Genomic DNA, 20,561 nt, shown 5'->3' on the forward strand with positions numbered 1-20,561 from the left:
AGCGGTGCCTCGGCTCTCACGGCGTTGGGGCCTCCCACTGGGTGCACACGGTGTGCTTGGGTCACCTCCATCACCTCACTGCTTGGCCAGGTACACCTCCATGTTGTGGGGGGGGTCTACCTGAGTTATCCTGCCAGTCTTGTCTCAAAGATTAAGCCGTGCAAGTCTTAGTACACACAGCCGGTACAGTGAAACGTCAAATGGGTCATTAAATCAGTTACGGTTCCTTTGATTGCTCAAACGTTACTTGGATGACTGCAGCAGTTATAGAGCTAATAAATGTCTACGGGTGCTGACCTTTGGGGATGCGGCACTTATTCAGACCCATGCAGGCGACTCTCGGGCACCACAAACACTTATTCAGACCCATGCAGGGTACTCTCAGGCACCACAAACACTTATTCAGACCCATGCAGGGTACTCTCGGGCACCACAAACACTTATTCATACCCATGCAGGGTACTCTCGGGCACCACAAACACTTTTGGTGACTCTAACTTCGACTGGTGACGTCTAATTTGAATGTCTGCCCTATCAACTTTCAATGGTACTTTCTGTGCCTACCATGGTGACAGGGAATCCGGGTTAGATTCCAGGGAGGGAGCCTAAGAAACAGCTACCACATCCAGGGAAGGAAACAGGCGGGCAAATGACCCACTCCGACTCGGAGAGGTAGTGACGAAAAATAACAATACAGGACTCGAGGCCCTTCAGTTGGAATGTGTACATTTTAAATTCTTTAATGATCCATTACTTATGGGTAGAAGTTGCATTTCACAGTGGTCAGAAAACTTCTGAATGTTTTAATGGTCAAATTTGACTTCCTGTTGTGTATTGTCCTATGGGGTGACAATGTCCTATGGGGTGACATAATGTCATATTGGGTGACAATGTCCTATGTGGTGAAGCCAACAAATAAGAAGGGAAAAAAGTGTTGTCTTCAACAGAATGTAAAAATGATTGTTAAGCATGAGGCAGGTAACATCATCATAATATACACAATCTAAATGTGTGTCAAATGACAGAATGTTCCTCAAAATGAGAAGGGGGAGACACTTGGTTAGCATCATTACACAAGTAAATTATGTGTTTTTCAATAGAATTTCCAGAATATGAATACCGATCTAAAAACATAAGTAACTTATAATAAGTCAAATAATTGTCTTGTCTATTTGAGAATCATGAAACCTTTAGCCCTATATTAGCATAGATGATGATGTCACACAAGAGGACAAATTCAAGGCTCTAATGCAGGAAATGGGAGTCGGAGGTGGCAGAACATTTAGAATTGTTTAGACAACTAAACTCAGCAAAAAAAAGAAAACGCTCCTTTTTCAGGACCCTGTCTTTCGAAGATAATTCGTAAAAATCCAAATAACTTCACAGATCTTCATTGTAAAGGGTTTAAACACTGTTTCCCATGCTTGTTCAATGAACCATAAACAATTAATGAACATGCACCTGTGGAATGGTCGTTAAGACACTAACAGCTTACAGACAGTGGGCAATTAAGGTCACAGTTATGAAAACTTAGGACACTAAAGAGGCCTTTCTACTGACTCTGAAAAACACCAAAAGAAAGATGCCCAGGGTCCCTGCTCATCTGTGTGAACGTGCCTTAGGCATGCTGCAAGGAGGCATGAGGACTGCAGATGTGGCCAGGGCAATAAATTGCAATGTCCGTATTGTGAGACGCCTAAGACAGCGCTACAGGGAGACGGGACAGACAGCTGATCATCCTAGCAGTGGCAGACCACGTGTAACAACACCTGCACAGGATCGGTACATCTGAACATCACACCTGCGGGACAGGTACAGGATGGTAACAACAACTGCCCGAGTTACACCAGGAACGTACAATCCCTTCATCAGTGCTCAGACTGTCCGCAATAGGCTGAGAGAGGCTGGACTGAGGGCTCATAGGCCTGTTGTAAGGCAGGTCCTCACCAGACATCACCGGCAACAACGTCACCTATGGGCACAAACCCACCGTCGCTGGACCAGACAGGACTGGCAAAAAGTGCTCTTCACTGACGAGTCGCAGTTTTGTCTGACCAGGGGTGATGGTCGGATTCGCGTTTATCGTCAAAGGAATGAGCGTTACACCGAGGCCTGTACTCTGGAGCAGGATCGATTTGGAGGTGGAGGGTCCATAATGGTCTGGGGTGGTGTCTCACAGCATCATCGGACTGAGCTTGTTGTCATTGCAGGCAATCTCAACGCTGTGCGTTACAGGGAAGACATCCTCCTCCCTCATGTGGTACCCTTCCTGCAGGCTCATCCTGACATGACCCTCCAGCATGACAATGCCACCAGCCATACTGCTCGTTCTGTGCATGATTTCCTGCAAGACAGGAATGTCAGTGTTCTGCCATGGCCAGCGAAGAGCCCGGATCTCAATCCCATTGAGCACGACTGGGACCTGTTGGATCGGAGGGTGAGGGCTAGGGTCATTCCCCCCGAAATGTCCGGGAACTTACAGGTGCCTTGGTGAAAGAGTGGGGTAACATCTCACAGCAAGAACTGGCAGATCTGGTGCAGTCCATGAGGAGGAGATGCACTGCAGTGCTTAATGCAGCTGGTGGCCACACCAGATACTGACTGTTACTTTTGATTTTGACCCCCCCTTTGTTCAGGGACACATTATTCAATTTCTGTTAGTCACGTGTCTGTGGAACTTGTTCAGTTTGTCTCAGTTGCTGAATCTTGTTATGTACATACAAATATTTACACATGATAAGATTGCTGAAAATAAACACAGTTGATAGTGGGAGGACATTTTTCTTTTTTTACTTTAATTTTAGAAGAAAGAAAAAAAATCCACTTTCATTTTGGCCAAATGGCAACTACCCATATATACAGAGTATGCCTACCCCATCCCCCTCTTTCTCCCTCTCATCCCCCTTCACTCAGGTAGTCAAACAGAAGGCTTATTCATCACAGACAGACTGCCCTTTCTCCACTGCAGTGAGAGAGCGAGAGAGTATTTAGTTTAACCTCCAGGTTTACCCTATAGTTTCCCCTACAGTCCCTCAGGCAGTGCCAAGAGGAGACATTGCCGCAGTGGCAGCCAAGAGCACTACCCCACGCACGCACGCACGCACGCACGCACGCGCACTTCCTCCCAGTCCAAGCCATCAGTGTGATGCGATGGCATGGACATTATGTCATGATGTAATTCTTATCTCAGCAGCCCAGAAGATGATGGCGTTATGGCAGGAATGCCCAGTCATGACAAACTGACCATGTATTGACCCTGGGATAAACCCAGGCTTGGCATAACACACCTTCTACGTCAATGCACAAATGTATTCACTGCCAAAGGAAGGGTACTGACTGTACATAGTGAATGCTCAGGTAGCAGGTTAGAAGGTTCAATGTCAACATAGAGCTTTTGAATACCCAGCCTCCAAACACTAATCTACATCAAGCTGGACTAGCCTCCTGTCCAGAGGGTGTACTCGTACATCAAGCAGCCTCATGCTACTGAAACAGGAGCTGGACTAGCATCCTGTCCAGAGGGTGTACTCGTACATCAAGCTGCCTCATGCTACTGAAACAGGAGCTGGACTAGAGTCCTGTCCAGAGGGTGTACTCGTACATCAAGCAGCCTCATGCTACTGAAACAGGAGATGGACTAGCGTCCTGTCCGGAGGATGTACTCGTACATCAAGCTGCCTCATGCTACTGAAACAGGAGCTGGACTAGTGTCCTGTCCAGAGGGTGTACTTGTACATCAAGCTGCCTCATGCTACTGAAACAGGAGATGGACTAGCGTCCTGTCCAGAGGGTGTACTTGTACATCAAGCTGCCTCACGCTACTGAAACAGGAGCTGGACTAGTGTCCTGTCCAGAGGGTGTACTTGTACATCAAGCTGCCTCACGCTACTGAAACAGGAGCTGGACTAGTGTCCTGTCCAGAGGGTGTACTTGTACATCAAGCTGCCTCACGCTACTGAAACAGGAGCTGGACTAGTGTCCTGTCCAGAGGGTGTACTTGTACATCAAGCTGCCTCATGCTACTGAAACAGGAGCTGGACTAGCGTCCTGTCCAGAGGGTGTACTTGTACATCAAGCTGCCTCACGCTACTGAAACAGGAGCTGGACTAGTGTCCTGTCCAGAGGTGTACTTGTACTTCAAGCTGCCTCATGCTACTGAAACAGGAGCTGGACTAGCGTCCTGTCCAGAGGGTGTACTTGTACATCAAGCTGCCTCATGCTACTGAAACAGGAGCTGGACTAGCGTCCTGTCCAGAGGGTGTACTTGTACATCAAGCTGCCTCATGCTACTGAAACAGGAGCTGGACTAGTGTCCTGTCCAGAGGGTGTACTTGTACATCAAGCAGCCTCATGCTACTGAAACAGGAGGAGATAGGCTCCAGCCCCTCGGGCCGTTCTGGCTCAGACAAGGCTTACTTATACAAGGCTTACTTAATTACGTTTGTATACTGTAAGTCAATAATCTATTTATTGCCACTGGCAGCATATTGTATTGTAGATCTCCTGACAGGCCTAGATTATCTAAAGGCTATAGTAGGATCATCTTTCCAGATGTAGTGTTTAACTCAAAACCATTATGCTCTTGACATTTCACTGTTTAGTTAGGTGAGTGTTTGACATCTTGTGATCAAAGAGTGGGGCATGGAATCACTTTAATACCTTCATTCACTAATGATGACAAAAGGGATACCACCAAAGGGTGTAGACTGCTGAACAGGGGCGTAGAACTAGACAGAGGACAAGCAGCCACACACACACACACACACACACACACACACACACACACACACACACACACCCTGGTTACTAGTGCACATTTTAGCAAAACACAGTTCAATGCTGTCTTTTTATTGAACAAGTTACCTTAACACAACCCATATCTGTTTCTACTCAGCTCTTTAGGACACAGCCTCAGAGTGAACTAACTGTCGGCTACATACACAGTGGCTTCAGAAAGTGTCTCCTTTTCAAGACAAGCCATGACAGATAGACTTGATCCAAGTTACACAGTAATAAACACACATTAGCCCATGAACATTTCTATTAGTTTGGCACTGAAAACAGAACATTTCCTAACATTTGTTAGCAAATAACAAGAGTTTTGTTTACAACTGAACGCTACAACAGCACGTTAGTCAAAAGGGCAAAACTTACCAGACTCCACAACAAGACAGCGGCCAGAGAAATGCCAAAGTCATGCAATCCGTTCTCTGCACTGTTCACCTGTGCAGACTATGGCGTCATTGTAACCTTTTAACCTTCGCGGAATTCAGATAAACACGCAGGATTATATAGATTTATAGGTGACGTCCTACAGTCATAAGAAAAAGTTGATAAAAACCGGGCATATTGAACTGAAAAGTTGGTGTAGCAGCCTCTTATGGTGGTGGTATGCGGTATGCTATGTTGCAGGCAGAGGTCATTTCTCGATCTCGGCTGCCATCTAGTGGACAAATACAGTCCGTGTCAAATCAGCGCCATTGGTCAGAACACAGTATAGAGTTGACTGGATTACAGATAATACAAGCATGGCTTTCCCCATAAAAATAAAAAGGTTAAATAATAGAAATGTTGAACTATTCAATTGGAGAATTATCTTTTCATTGCAATTGAAGGGTTAAAGGCTTAACCATCATACAAAAATGTATATTTCTTGGATCTAATCGTTGGATAAATTGTGCATCTTTATCAGATTCTTGGAATATGTTGAAATGCTCTCTAGTCATTGGCACACATCCTTATCTTGTGAACCAATCACACTTTAAAAGATATATCTAATCTAATCATACAACGTCCCCAATTCCTCCAAAATTCCAACCGATCACAGGCTGGAATGGCATAATAGACTGTAGTTCCATGTAATAACTTTGTTTCTGAGCAGGTTTACATTCCAATAACATGTTATGTAACACATACTGGGTGTGGGTGGGCTCCAGGTATAAGCGACATAAACCGTAGGGCCCCCGTCCGTTAGTGGCCCCCTCCGACATAAAAACATATAAACAATAATTAGGAACTCAATTTACTGTTAAGTTAGAACAGTGGAATACACAGAGTGGTAGTTCTAAATCTGGCTGTGCCGCAGCAGTTTTACTCCTGTTAAATCGGTCATTGACAGTCCCGAGTGGCGCAGCGGTTCTCAGTGGTTTGATTCCAGGCTGTATCACAACCGGCCGTGATTGGGAGTCCCAGCGTCGTCCGGGTTTGGCCGGGGTAGACCGTCATTGTAAATAAGAATTTGTTCTTAACTAAATTGCATAGTTAAATAAAGGTATAAAAAACTGACAGTCACTCAAATTAGCTATGTCAGCGAACAATTTTTAGAAGGTAAATGAGTCTAGCCAGCTATCTAAACTTGTAGTACTCATGGCTGACTCTGGGTGTGACTTCATCCACTTCCACATGAAAGCATGTGCTTCTCCCACAATGTCTGAAAGCACGTAAACAATGAACCTGATAACAGAAGCAGGTCATGGCCAAACACACACGTACACATATACACACGTAGGCATGCACACGTACACATGTACACACACAGACAGGCTCATGTTTGAATAACCTAATATAAAGATTAAATAGGCTAAACGGCAAAATACACTGATACATTTCACAATTAAATTGGGGCATTCATCTCAAAATGTAAATGTGTTCTTTAGAATACTTTTTTTCTTCTTTTAATAATCGCCCTGATCTCCCTCCGAAGTTCACATTTAAAATGGTTAGGGTAAGGTAAGGATTTAAGGTAGGAACGTCCCAAAGATTCCGTATAGCACTGGTCGCTGCCTGAGCTCCACCGGCTCATCGCTCAGTGATGTGCGCAGGCGCCGTTGGGAGGTAATGGCCGTGTTCGAGAGGATCAAAATCGCAATGTATCATGGGTAAACTTTGACTGAATGATCTACAATTAGTAGTGAGTCGTTATTTGTGATGAAACGTGATTTGTAGATAAATCAGTCGGCAGTCGCCTGCAGTCCTTTTGATGCTCTCGAACACGGCCAATACTTGCCAATAAGATCCGTGTTGTAGGGTTTCAACTAGATAGCACAGCCACAAAGTTATATCGTCAAAATTATATGAAAACAAAAATGAGCATTTTGGTCTTCATTCAAGGTTAGGGTTAGGCATACGGTTAGCAGCGTGGTTAAAGTTACGGTTAAGGTCAAGTTTAAAATCACATTTTAAGAAGATAAATTGTAGAAATAGGCGGGGTTTGTGACTTTGTGGCTGTGGTAACTAGTGACGACCGTGTTGTCATAATCACCCACCCGTACCCGAGTGTATGCAGGGTGATTCTCCTATTGTACAGAATAGGATAGGGGGAACCATGGCATACTTGCGAGGCGCCCCATCTAATATCCAACGTACAGAGAATATAAATTGTGCGCGATTTTTGTGCTGAGCCAAGATCCTCTATTTTTAAAACACAAAACCAGGACATCGGATTATTTCTACGCGCACCATTTTGATCGAAGCGGTCCATGATGGAGCACATCCGAACGCCAAAGGTAATCCAACCCTATATTTTAATTTCCATCCTAATTATTTGAGTATAGTTAGTCCTATTCCTAAATGAAACCGCATTTCAGTTGCGTCTTCTAAAGATGTGAAAACGTTGCTGATTCGTGCCATCCCCTTTCTCATACATTCAGGGTTCCTGAAAATATAACCATTATATTCTCCTCAATGTATTTTCCTGGTTAAACTGTTGCAAAAATTAACACTCAAAAACATAGCGCATATGATGGCATACCTGTAAGTCTTGACATTAGAATTTGCACAATCCGTTTCATTCTTGTCCGGGCTTCTTGATGTTTATTCTAGTCTGCCGCGGGCATTTATCCACAGTGGATTCTAGTATAAAGGCAATAGGCCTCAATAAGGACACATTGTTACAGAATCCTGCGGTAGGTTACTTCAATGAAACAGTTAGAACATTCCAGAATCACAGACATTCATATCTACAACGACAACATGTGTAAACATTGAGTTCTATAATAACCTTGTTTTTATGAGAAGATATGCCTACACCAATACAGTCAGTCACACACTTCAGTACATTATAGCCTATAGGATTACATTCCGTTTTGACCCCGTTTATACTTGTGTGTGTGTGTGTTTTTTGTGTCTGTGGCCCTATAGGTGGAGAATGTCCGCCTGATTGACCGTACGGCCCCTAGGAAAGCCACGGTGGGGACGCTGTACCTCTCTGCCACACACACCATCTTCGTGGAGAACAACCCAGAGACACGCAGAGAGACTTGGGTAGGAGCCAGGAAGTGATACCAGTTGTTTCGACAGACCCCATTCTGACACGAGACCTATCACAAGTCGTCTGGCCTGACACTGTTCTGACACAACCCCCCTATCTACCCTGTGTGTGGCTTCCTTCCTGCCTTCTCAGAAAGATAGTATTGATTTGCTCCGCCACTTTGGAGACTCACCTCAAGTCAATGGACCGCATCCAATACATTTCCTCTTTAATGGATATCTCCTTCATACACATGATGTGAGATTTGTCGGTGTATTTAGGCCTACTGAAGTGAACAGGAGTGGAACCCTTTTCTCAGGGCCGGATTCCCGAACAGGCACAGATGGTTGGGGCCCCCCTGGAGGTCGTGGGCCCCCAGATAGCATATAATAGCAACATTTGTAGAATTACAGGAAATCAGCTTTAAAATCTTCTAAATTGTCTCTCAGCCTCATGAAAAAATGTGTAGAATAGCAGGGAATTAGCTTTAAAACTGAAAAACAAATTGTCAGCCTCATGGCAAAATGTGAACAAAAGCATGATGAGCTATAAAATAGAACATTTTCTTCCCAGCCCCAAGCCAAAAATGTGTAGAAATGCAGGAAATTTGCTTTAAAACTGCAACATGTTCTCTTAGCCTCATGAAAACTATAGTTTAGTAAAAATGTAATTTGTCAGTTATTAAATGCATTGCTTGTCATAACACTAAACAAATACTTATGTAATAATGTCTGCTGTCCATTATTGACAGATGACTGCTGTGGTTGAGTAATCTGAGTGAAAAGCAAAAAAAAAAACTAAAAAACTTGCCTGCCCTTCCACTTCCAGAACTTGTGTTTTCAACTTAGCAATAGATGCCACTGTGACAGCCGGCCCCCTTACCATTGGCCCTAACCCTTCGATGTTTGCAGATCTGAGGGATCTGGATAGGTATCAGCAGTGTAGTGGTAGAGCTTCCACCATATTGCCATCCCCTTACAGATCTGCAAACGTCAAAGGGTTAGTTGTTGCCAAGGGGAGGGGAGCGAATTGGGACCGTCTGTGAGAGTTCTCGGTTGTCATTGACAGGTGCTCCACAGCATGGTGGCCAGTGTGGAGCGGCCGCCAACCACCCCTTCAGGAAGCCACCTGGTCGTCCACACTAAGAACTTCCAGGTGGTTCAGCTGCTCATCCCCCAGGAGAGGGACGCCATGGATGTCCAGGCCTCGCTCGCACGCCTCTCTCGCCCAGGTGAGAGAGACTATCACCTCTAAGAACCCATTCACCTGGGTCCTGTTCAGGAGGGAGAAAACTCTTTGAAATGGAATGGAACAAGGAGGTACTGCCAGGAGCATACCACCTGGCCACTGCTGGCTTGTCTCTGAATTTAAGCAGGGTTGGTCCTGGATGGGAGACCACATGCTACTGGAAGTGGTGTTGGAGGACCAGTAGGAGGCACTCTTTCCCCTGGTAAAAAAAAAATATATATATATATATGCAGTGCATTCGGAAAGTTTTCAGACCCCTTGACTTTTTCCACAGTTTGTAATGTTACAGCCTTATTCTAAAATGGATTCAATAATTTTTGCACTCATCAATCTACACCCCATAATGACAAAGTGGAAACAGGTTGTGGAAAATTCAATTTATTGGACATGATTTAGAAAGCCACACACCTGTCTATATAAGGACCCACAGTTGACAGTGCATGTCAGAGCAAAAACCAAGCCATGAGGTCGAAGGAGTTGTCCGTAGAGCTCCGAGACAGGATTGTGTCGAGGCACAGATCTGGGGAAGGGTACCAAAAAGAACACATTGGCCTCCATCATTCTTAATTGGAAGAAGTTTGGAACCACCGAGACTCTTCCTAGAGCTGGCCGCCCGGCCAAACTGAGTAATCAGGGGAGAAGGGCCTTGGTCAGGGAGGTGAACAAGAACCCGATGGTCACTCTGACAGAGCTCCAGAGTTCCTCTGTGGAGATGGGAGAACCTTCCAGAAGGACAACCATCTCTGCAGCACTCCACCAATCAGACCTTAACGGTAGAGTGGCCAGACGGAAGTCACTTCTCAGTAAAAGGCACATGACAGCCTGCTATGAGATTGCCAAAAGGCACCCAAAGACTCTTAGACCATGATAAACAAGATTCTCTGGTCTGATGAAGCCAAGATTGAACTCCTTTGGCCTGAATGGCAAGCGTCACGTCTGGAGGAAACCTGGCACCATCCCTTCGGTGAAGCATGGTGGTGGCAGCATCATGCTGTGGGGATGTTTTTCAGTGGCAGGGACTGGGAGACTAGTCAGGATTGAGGGAATGATGAACAGATCATAGTACAGAGATCCTTGATGAAAACCTGCTCCAGAGCACTCAGGAACTCAGACTGGGCTGAAGGTTCACCTTCCAACAGGACAACAACCCTAAGCACAAAGCCAAAACAACGCAGGAGTGGCTTCGGGGCAAGTCTGTGAATATACTTGAGTGGCCCAGCTAAAGCCCGGACTTGAACCCGATCGAACATCTCTGGAAAGACCGTAAAATAGCTGTGCAGCGACGCTCCCCATCCAACCTGACAGAGCTTGAGAGGATCTGCAGAGAAGAATGGGAGAAACCCCCCAAATACAGTTGTGCCAAGCATGTAGAGTCATACCCAAGAAGACTCGAGGCTGTAATCACTGCCAAAGGTGCTTCAACAAAGTACTGAGTAAATGGTATGAATACTTATGTAAATGTGATATTTCTGTTTTTTTATTATTAATACATATGCAAACATTTCAAAAAAACTGTTTTTGCTTTGTCATTATGGGGTATTGTGTGTAGATTGATGAGGGAAAAATAAAATGTTATCAATTCTGGAATAAGGCTGTAATGTAACAAAATCAAGGGGTCTGAATACTTTCCGAATGCACTGTATATATAAAAATATTTTAACCCAATGTCCCAGGGACATTGCCCTGTTTATGGTGCCATCTTTCGGATGGGACGTTTAAAGGGTGTCCTTACTCTATGGTCACTAAAGATCCCATAGAACTTATCGTAAGATAAGTGTCATGGCTAAATTCCCAATCTGGCCCTCATACCATCATGGCCACCTAATCATTCCCAGCTTCCAATTGGCTCATTCATCCCCTGTAATTATCCCCCAGGTCGTTGCTGTTCTTCTCAGTCAACTTACCTGGTACAATAAAAAAACATACTACCTGAATTGTTGTTTTAACAGCAGAGTGTAGCTTGGTACATAAGAGAGCAGCGGTCAGGATGCTCTTGGATCAGTTTGCCCTGCTGATCACGACCCTGGGCTTAGTGTGGTCAGGAGGGTGTACTGTACGTTTTCAGGGTTAGGTTCACCTCAAAGGTTATGGGCATAAGAGGAGGGTGAGTTGGACCAGTGGCCTAGTAACAGCAGTAACAGCTGTTTGTTGTCTATATCTGCGGTACTGCAAGAAAACCTTTCCCCAGTGGGATAGTAAAGTTGATGAAATGGGTTTCTGTCCTTCTGTTAGAATGACTCACTTGTTCAATGGATGCCGATGGCAGTGACCTGTTTCTGTGACTTCAGTTAAACTTTACTGAAACAGCCCAGGCTGCCAATACATTTATTGTGTAGTGGTTAAATTCATCTGAATCATTTATTCTGTAGCGGTTAAATTCATATGAATCATTTATTGTGTAGCGGTTAAATTCATCTGAATCATTTATTGTGTAGCGGTTAAATTCATCTGAATCATTTATTGTGTAGCGGTTAAATGAATCTGAATCTTAGTATGATCCTTTGACAGACTGCTGTATTGTTTCTCTGTTGTCCACAAGAGATTTACTGTGAGCTCTACTGTTCTGTCCTTCAATACAATCCCAACATGATTTTAGCTGATTTTAACATGATTTATGATCAAATATGATCATTTGTTTCTATCTGTTTCGCCCAGAGAAATATAGCGAGCTCTACTGCTTGTCCATCAACCCCAACGCCAACAAGGAGGAGAGGGAGGAGTCCTGGAGTTTCCTAGACCTGCAGGCGGACTACAGACGCATGGGCGTGCCCAACAACCTCTGGGTCAGCACTCCGGCCAACAGCGAGTACAGGGTTAGTAGTATTACAGTCCTCTTCTGATTTTAACCACTATTGTCCTAATCAGATAGTGAGTACAGTGTTAATACAGTCCTCTTCTGATTTTAACCACTATTGTCCTAATCAGATAGTGAGTACAGTGTTAATACAGTCCTCTTCTGATTTTAACCACTATTGTCCTAATCAGATTGTGAGTACAGTGTTAATACAGTCCTCTTCTGATTTTAACCACTATAGTCCCAATCAGAGGGTTAGTACAGTCCTCTTCTGATTTTAACCACTACAGTCCCAATCAGATGGTTAGTACAGAGTTAGTACAGTCCTCTGCTGATTTTAACCACTATAGTCCCAATCAGATAATGACTACAGGGTTAGTACAGTCCTCTGCTGATTTTTCTGGTGTTGATAGTCCTGATCTGATGTTGAGTACTGGGTCTGTTCAGTCTGGGTCTGATATTGACTATTGGGTTAGTAGCAGGGGTTGGAACTGAAATCATTTTCCAATCGTTTTGTTCTGATTAGAATTGAAAAAAAAAATTCATTCCACTGTTCGGACCAGCAAAATAAAGTTCTGAACCGGTTCCAAGCCAAATAAAGGACCAGTTTATATCATTCCTTTGTGTTCCTTTTTTAACCTGTGAAATCAACAGTTTTTAACAGTTAGCTCATTAAATTACTTCACCAATCAGTGTGGATAGAGCAGGTAAGCTAGTTGTTTACATGTATGATGGACAGACAAGTGTAGCCTATGGCACAACATGCGACTGAAATGTTGTGGATGATGCATTATCTGAATTAGGTGCACAGAATTATACCTAGGAGGAGCAGCTTCTGTGGAGGAACTTTGAATGTCCTTTGAGCTAGCTAGCTAACAAGCTTGTGTGTGCAGAGCGGCACCAGAATTATAAACACATCTTACTATGTTGTAGTTAATAAATCCAACGTGACATGTAATAACTAACCCTAAAATATCCTTAACTAGCATTGAAAAAGTTCATCCATTCTTCTCTAGCCAAATAAAAATCTCTCTCCCCATCTTCTGAATCAAGCTTGTAACGTCAGTACAGTAGCCTATGCATCGTAGGGGGGAGTTAGCCAAACAAGCACACGCACAGGCAAAGATTTTCAGTTTGCAGGCAGACACTGGACTATGTTTGAGTGACAGAGTGAGTGCTTTGCATAGGTGTTTTGTTGCGTTTTGTTGTGGGACTAGAAACAAAAATGCCTGGAATGTAAAAGAACGTTATTAACCGGTTCTGTTCCGGGACAGTTCGGTTCATTTTCGTTCTATGTTCCGTTTCTGTTCCTTGACATTTTTTGCTCTTTTCCGGTTTTCTGTTCTGTGAACCGGTTCCATCCTCTGGTTAGTGGTATAGTCCTCCTCTTGTAAAGACTTTCTCTCTCTGCCTGCAGGTGTGTGACACGTACCCATCAGAGCTGTTTGTGCCAAAGTCGGCCACACCTCCAGTCATCGTGGGGAGCTCGAAGTTCCGGAGCCGAGGGCGTTTACCCGTCCTGACGTACTTCCACCAGGATACCCTAGTGAGTGGATGGGGCATACTATCTGGGTCAATGGTGTGGGTTGAATCTGGAGAACAGTTGTTTTATGTTTGTTTAATTTAGGTGATTCGTCATGTTTAATTGTTATGCCTGAACCAGTCATGGGTCTGAATATTGTGTTTTCTGTTTAAAAATTTCAAATGACTTAAAAAATAAATAAAAAATGTTTTAAAAAAAATGCATGAAATGAAGTCTGCTAAATGACTAAAATGTAAAATGTAAATGTAAATGACTGTTTAAATGTGGGCTTTTGCTTGGCATGCCAAGACACACGCAGGATACTAGCACTGTTTGAGTACTGTTAAACACCACCTCTTCCTCTGAGCTGGATGTCATCACCAGTCACTTCAGCGTCTGACCCCTTCTTCTCCCAGGCTGCTATCTGCCGCTGTAGTCAGCCCCTGTCCGGCTTCAGTGCTCGCTCCCAGGAGGATGAACAAATGCTGGAGGCCATCATGAAGTCCAACCCGGGCAGCGACTACATCTACGTGGTGGACACCAGGCCAAAGGTCAGAGGTCACCATAGATAGACCCTGGGGTCAGGAAGTGTTGATATACTGTAAGGTCAATGGGGGAGTAACGGTACATGAATGCCGTTTTGTTTTCCTTGAAGCCTCCTTGACTTGGGTGGACATCTGATCCATCCACCGTCCACATGTTGCTCTCAGACTGTAGGCTCTTTCCAGGCTTTGTCGATTTTAAAGCTGAATATCAATGGGCGGCAGGTAGCCTAGCGGTCAAGAGCGTTGGGCCAGTAACCGAAAGGCCGCTGGTGCGAATCCACGAGCCAACTAGGTGAAAAATCTGTTGATGTGCCCTTGAGCGAGACACTTAACCCTAAATGCTCCTGTAAGTCGCTCTGGATAAGAGCGTCTGTTAAAAGACTAAAATGTAACATGTAATGATGTCGTCAACAGGAAGTATTTGACTGTATTGTGATATAACGATTTTCATCTCTCTCCAGTTGAATGCGATGGCCAACCGGGCGGCTGGAAAAGGCTATGAGAACGAGGACCACTACACCAACATCAAACTGCAGTTCATCGGCATCGAGAACATCCACGTGATGAGGAACAGCCAGCAGAAGATCATTGACGGTAATGACTTCCTCTTTCCCTTTCTCTTCCAACCATGGCCGACGTTCTACTGAACGTCAGTATTCCTACTCAGTTCATACACATAGTTGTCAGGTTCATGCATTCCTTTGGGTTGGCTTGTGAATGTCCCACATTGTATGTGTGTATGCATGACTGACTGCCCTCTCTTCCTGCGTTGACCCTATAGTGGGCGAGCTCAAGACTCCCTCCATGGGCGACTTCCTGTGGGGGCTGGAGAGCTCCGGTTGGCTGAAGCACATCAAAGCCGTGCTGGACGCAGGCGTCTTCATCGCCAAGGTGATACAAACTGGGCAGGGCGCGCGAGCACACATATACACACACACACAATAGGTATCAATTTCAATAATACTGTGATGTGTGTGTAGGCGGTTGCGGAGGAGGGTATCAGTGTGGTGGTCCACTGTTCGGACGGTTGGGACAGGACGGCCCAGGCCTGCTCTGTAGCCAGCGTTCTCCTGGAGCCTTACTACAGGACTATGAAGGGACTCATGGTAAGGCTTTAGCTTCCGTTCATCACACACTATCTACAGTCTACGTCATGGCACATACAGTCCCTCTTCTACTGTGATCCCATCCAGAGATATAGTTAGCACACGTGGGGCCAGTTGTCCGGACCATAGAGTCTCCATGAAGTATGCGCTTTAGTCCAGGACTAGACATCATCTTGGTCTGGGAAACTGGCCCGTCGGGTGCAAGAAAGACTGACTTAATCTCTTCTTCCTGTCTTTTAGCTGCTAATCGAGAGGGACTGGGTGTCGTTCGGTCACAAGTTTTCACACAGGTCAGTCCGTCCCACACGTTTGTCTAAGAACCCAACTCCTAACTCTACCGTTTGGTAGAATGAAGGTCCCTGCAGTGCCATGTATTTTACCTTCTCAAGTAGAGTCCTTCATCAGAACGAGAAGTGCATTTGTCATAGACATCATACAGCGTGTCCGACCTACGCACCGTGTCCGCCGCGAGCGCTTTCAACCCTCTCGCCACGTGTCCGCCATGTGTGCTGCACTCAGGTCAGATCATAACCCCTGTGAAATTCAGCCGCTTTAGCAGCAACTGTCCGTCTCGGATTTCAGTTAGGATTGGTGAAGTAGAGTTATTCCACATCTTTGAGGTGTTCCACTCCAGTCTGTGCATGTTCTCTTATCAGTTGAAGCCATTGGCTAGATTAAAAAGGTAACTGATCTTGATGCAGTTGCCTAGAGGCATTACTGTTTAACCAGTGGGTTATAAAATTGCCATGACAACGCCCCAGGGTTACCTTTTAGTTCTGTGGTGGAAATTCAACACCAGGGGCACCTGAAGCCTATCTTAAAATGAATCACTCTTTATTATCAGCAAGCTGGAGAGGTTACAACAAACTCTGCACACCGTACAGGTCTGTCAGAAGCTCCGCTGGGGCAGTCCCAGCAGTTCTCTTATAAACGGCTACACACAGACAAGTTTATATTTGCGTGATTTAGCATAATTAATTCATCACTACCGGTGGCTCGCACATGTGACTGACCAATACCTCATGAGGCTCTCTGTCTCTGAGATACCTCGGTTGTTCCCATAGCAATATTCTGGGCGTACTGCCAAGTTGAGGAACAGTGATAGTGAGGATTCCTCCATACACAACCAGTCAGTCACCTGCATGAACCATTCTAATTAGTTATTAGAAAGTAGCATTGAGTCGATACATAACATTTCCCTTACAGTTCTTTAAATCTGCTCTAAAGGGGCAATCAGCATTGGCGAAAATAGAAGCTTGTTTTACTCCAATGTTTGTAATCAAAGAAAATGTAAACAAACACTATATATCCTCAAAACATGGTAAAAACTATCATTTTGTTGTCAAGGACGGTCAATCCTTGCATCCGTAGCTCTGTCTATGAGTTTGAGAGGGATTACATCCCTCAGCTTTTCACCAAACCAGGGGCAGCGAGACCGCTTCGTTATTGTTTCTACTGCTGATTGCCGCTTTAAACTCCTTATGAAAGTGTTTTAAGCTGCAGTCTTTCCTTCTCTGCAGGTACAGCCATCTGGAAGGTGATCCTAAGGAGGTGTCCCCGGTGATAGACCAGTTCCTGGAGTGTGTGTGGCAGCTGTCAGAGCAGTTCCCCTGTGCCTTTGAGTTCAACGAGCGCTTCCTGGTCCAGCTGCACAGACACGTCTACTCCTGCCAGTACGGCAACTTCCTGGGCAACAGCCAGAAGGAGAGGAGGGACATGGGGTGAGACTGAGGGCGCCAATGTGCCGGAGGTAGTTCAGTGAACCGTGCTTGTGTTACACAAATAATCTTGCCTGAGGCGTGAATACTTGTGTTAGCTCAGCGGGCTAACAACCTTGTGGTTCATAAGGCCGCTACAATCCCATTCCATGCAGGTCTCTGCCTTTCTTACAGCAAGCTCTTCTGTACTGTAACCCCTCTCATGTATCACATCTGGTTTGGTTTTCTCCAACGTTGGTCAGGTTGCGTGAGAGGACTCACTCCCTGTGGCCCCAGCTGTGGAAGGACAGGGCACAGTACGCCAACCCCTTGTACAGGGCTGACCACACCCAGACTCAGGGGATGCTACGGCCAAACACCACCCCCTACTGCTTCAAGTGAGTTACTGCACCCTCTCAGTAGACTCACTGGGAAAACAAGAGTGAAAAAGCTAGAAGGACTGGGACACTGAATGGTTTTTATTTACTTTGTGTCTTCGGGTACATCTGAGACGAAGGGTTGTGGGTTAAAACCCTCAAATCCATCAGATGGTAGCCTGTTGTAGAAAGCACTTTACTTTATTGTACAGTTTAGATCCAGAGGGTTTGTTCAATAGTTGTAGTACGGTTTAGATCCAGAGGGTTTGTTCAATAGTTGTAGTACGGTTTAGATCCAGAGGGTTTGTTCACTAGTTGTAGTACGGTGTATCTTGTCTCCAAGGATGTGGAAGGGCATGTATAACCGTGTGGAGAAGAGTGCGCCCCCGCGCCAGACGCCCACCGAATTACTGACAGCAGTCAGGGAGGAGACTCAGCAGCTGGAGGAGGAGCTGACCAATCACCAGGAGGTAGCACCGGGAGGGACGGCCCACCCGGGCACCAAACAAGGCATACAGACACGCTCGCGTAACGCTCCCAATGAACGCTGCTCTTTAAGGCCAATTTACAAGTTTATCAATGTATTATTATCGTTATGAATTACTATTAACTAGTTTATGCTGTTTTAACAACTATATCGTTGGGTTTTTACAGGGGAGGGGGCAAACACCATGAAGTCAAAGATAAGTTGAAGAAAATGTGTCTCAGAGGGGCGTTCAACAGGAGGGTTTCTGTTACATATACAGTAGTCTGCTAGTAGTCTATAGACATAGTGATTCATTCATATTCTATCCCAGACTTACTGGTAACACTTGTCTTTTCATTTTTTCATCTGTCCATCTTCCAGAGGATTGCAGCCCTGATGAAGGGGGATCAAACTAAGGGTAATGCGGGTCAGAGGAAGACCAACAAAGTGTGTGAGGAAGAATGCAGGCCAGGTGGGCTGGCTCCTCCCACTGGAGATTGCCCCTTCACTAGCCCCCCTCGGGACTATTTTCCCTCCCAGGGGGGGCCCCCGGGCCCGGCTATGACTCTGCCCTTGGGGCCCCCCAAGGGCCCTGGCCTTGACCCCGACGACCTCTCCTCGGCTTGCAGTGACATGGAATCGGGCGTGGCCGACCTCAGCAGCCGCTCCTCCAGCGGCGGCGACGACAGCAAGGACCCCGACGAGGCCATTTAGTGCGCAGCCTGAGCGAAAATGGCGATCAATGAGGGGTTGAAGAGGGGCTTGTCGGAGGGCACTTTGCATTGACAATTGAATATCACAGAGGTCTCTTTTGACGGGGCCAATTGGACTGGATTTTACTTGTGGTTCTTTTGTTTTGTTTCTGTGTAGTTAGTATCGGAGCACAACGTGAGCACCTGCCGGGTATTGTGGTAACACTGGGTAGCCATAGTGGATGTTTTAACCCCATACTAGTGTAAAATGTGAACAAAAATATTCCAGGACCAAACATTTACAGCAAAGGCAAAATACTGTGTGTGGAATATTTTGTCTTAAGCTATTATGTTGAGTTACAATGTACTGTACAACATTTTAAAACAGGAAAAAACTAAATGTACATTTGTTTGTACTTTCCTTTAGACCCATGCATTACATTGGTCACACCAAGTAGGACTACCCCTCGATAACAAAAGTATCAGAAGCATCTGAAATCCATTTGTCCATTCTGTAGTCTGAACAAGCATATAGGCTACAATGTATCCCAGTGGTATAACATGGTCGTGTTCAGGAGGAAAACACTGAACAAAAACGGTCAGAAAACTATTGAACTTGTCCAATAAGAAACGCTGTTGCAAAACAATTCGCTACATTCTGCACTTATGAACACGACCCAGATAACACTGTCAAACACGGCACGTGTTCTTGGAACATTTATCACCACCCAATCTAGTTTTATGTTTACTGTCTCGTTCTGATAGCCTGCCTTCTCACACAAATGAAGAAACACTGCACTTCCCAACTAGCCTGGATGAACAGAAATGTCCACGTTGCCATGACTAGGCTTTTATTTGGTCTTGAAATGAAAGTTGCTGCTTATTAGTAATGAATCGAGAGACATACTCTTTCCTTTGGAAAGCCCATTGAACGGCGGTAACCTTTTCAGATGGTTATTCCCACTGATGTGTGTATTTAACTGTGTATACGAGTGCATTCACTAGCGCTGTAGTATGAACACTTAGGATACATTAGAAACTTTGTTCCAATATCAACACCAGCTCACCACTTAGAATGCATGGCCAACACATTGGTTCAATCTGAATGGTATGTGGGTGTGGATATTGGAAGTCAAATCTCTTTGTGATCGGTAGCATTAGTTAGCCTGTGTGCCATTCTGTTTCTGTCCTCTTGCCAACTGCCTACAGACGGGTTAGCTGACAACAGCACGAAAAGATGTGTGTGCGCTTCAAAGGGGCAGAAAGCCGTGTGTTATGGTTCTGGATGGCCAGATCACTAGCAACAATGACAAGAAACCATACGTGGGATCCTAGGTGGCTAGTTTCATCTTGATACCATGTCTTGTTTTGATCTATGCTAATATGGCTAACATTTGCTAGCTAGCTAACCAACAACTGTAATGATGTATTTGAGAGACAAGTGCTCATTGTGGAACTTTATTTGTTTTCAATAAACATTGGAGACTAAATATAGTTTACGTGTTGTCAACAGTCTAAACCAACCACGTCTGTTTTGCCCCATAGTTGCACACGCCTCGGTTTTGTTGCTAAACAACCAACCCGTCTATGGAATTGTCATGGCTTGACAATGAGCAATGGAGTTGGTAAGAGCACAAACAGATCTGGGACCAGGCTAAGTATTAGACTGTTGAGAAACCACTTGTATGGTCAACCTGGGAAAACAACATGGCTAAATCCAATGGATATCCTTTCCACTGTGGTATTTAGTGTTTACTTTATACATTGTTGTAAATGACCTGTTGTAAATGACCTGAAATAAACTCCATTCACTGTCAAAGGGAAATGACATTTGATGTGCTGGTTTAAAACGCGAGAGAGTGTACA

The 20,561-nt window shown here is 45.0% G+C and overlaps 2 protein-coding genes across 3 annotated transcripts in view; one reads left to right on the forward strand and one right to left on the reverse strand.

The window, feature by feature from the left end:
- The window catches only part of LOC106602190 (microtubule-associated tumor suppressor 1 homolog), an 83,611-nt gene extending 78,213 nt beyond the window's left edge, over positions 1-5,398 (reverse strand). The window contains exon 1 of the mRNA XM_045716428.1: positions 5,155-5,398. The gene's annotated coding sequence lies outside the window, so the exon portion shown is untranslated. The remainder of the gene's footprint in view (positions 1-5,154) is intronic.
- Positions 5,399-7,205: 1,807 nt separating this feature from the next.
- LOC106602191 (myotubularin-related protein 7) lies at positions 7,206-20,520 on the forward strand. 2 transcript variants are annotated; one of them, XM_014194685.2, is made up of 14 exons: positions 7,206-7,505; positions 8,140-8,262; positions 9,317-9,479; positions 12,152-12,309; positions 13,708-13,836; positions 14,229-14,363; positions 14,819-14,951; positions 15,139-15,248; positions 15,338-15,463; positions 15,704-15,753; positions 16,984-17,184; positions 17,424-17,558; positions 17,881-18,007; positions 18,385-20,520. In XM_014194685.2, exons 1-14 carry the CDS (start codon positions 7,479-7,481, stop codon positions 18,715-18,717), a joined length of 1,950 nt encoding a protein of 649 aa, XP_014050160.1. In that variant the 5' UTR covers positions 7,206-7,478; the 3' UTR covers positions 18,718-20,520. The 2 variants fall into 2 exon arrangements, with proteins under 2 accessions (XP_014050160.1, XP_014050161.1); XM_014194686.2 differs by having other exon boundaries at positions 7,218-7,505; positions 17,881-18,047; positions 18,385-18,699.
- The last annotated feature ends 41 nt before the right edge of the window (positions 20,521-20,561 follow it).

This window comes from Salmo salar, chromosome ssa04 (assembly GCF_905237065.1).
Source record: "Salmo salar chromosome ssa04, Ssal_v3.1, whole genome shotgun sequence".
Classification (NCBI taxonomy): Eukaryota; Metazoa; Chordata; class Actinopteri; order Salmoniformes; family Salmonidae; genus Salmo; species Salmo salar.

What these genes read in the sequence shown, in the direction of transcription:
- LOC106602191 (XM_014194685.2), top strand. Translation starts at nt 7,479, where the DNA reads ATGATGGAGCACATCCGAACGCCAAAG. An exon ending in CCAGCAGAAGATCATTGACG is followed by an intron (nt 14,952 to 15,138) that starts GTAATGACTTCC and finishes TTGACCCTATAG; the next exon opens with TGGGCGAGCTCAAGACTCCC. An exon ending in GGTCACAAGTTTTCACACAG is followed by an intron (nt 15,754 to 16,983) that starts GTCAGTCCGTCC and finishes CCTTCTCTGCAG; the next exon opens with GTACAGCCATCTGGAAGGTG.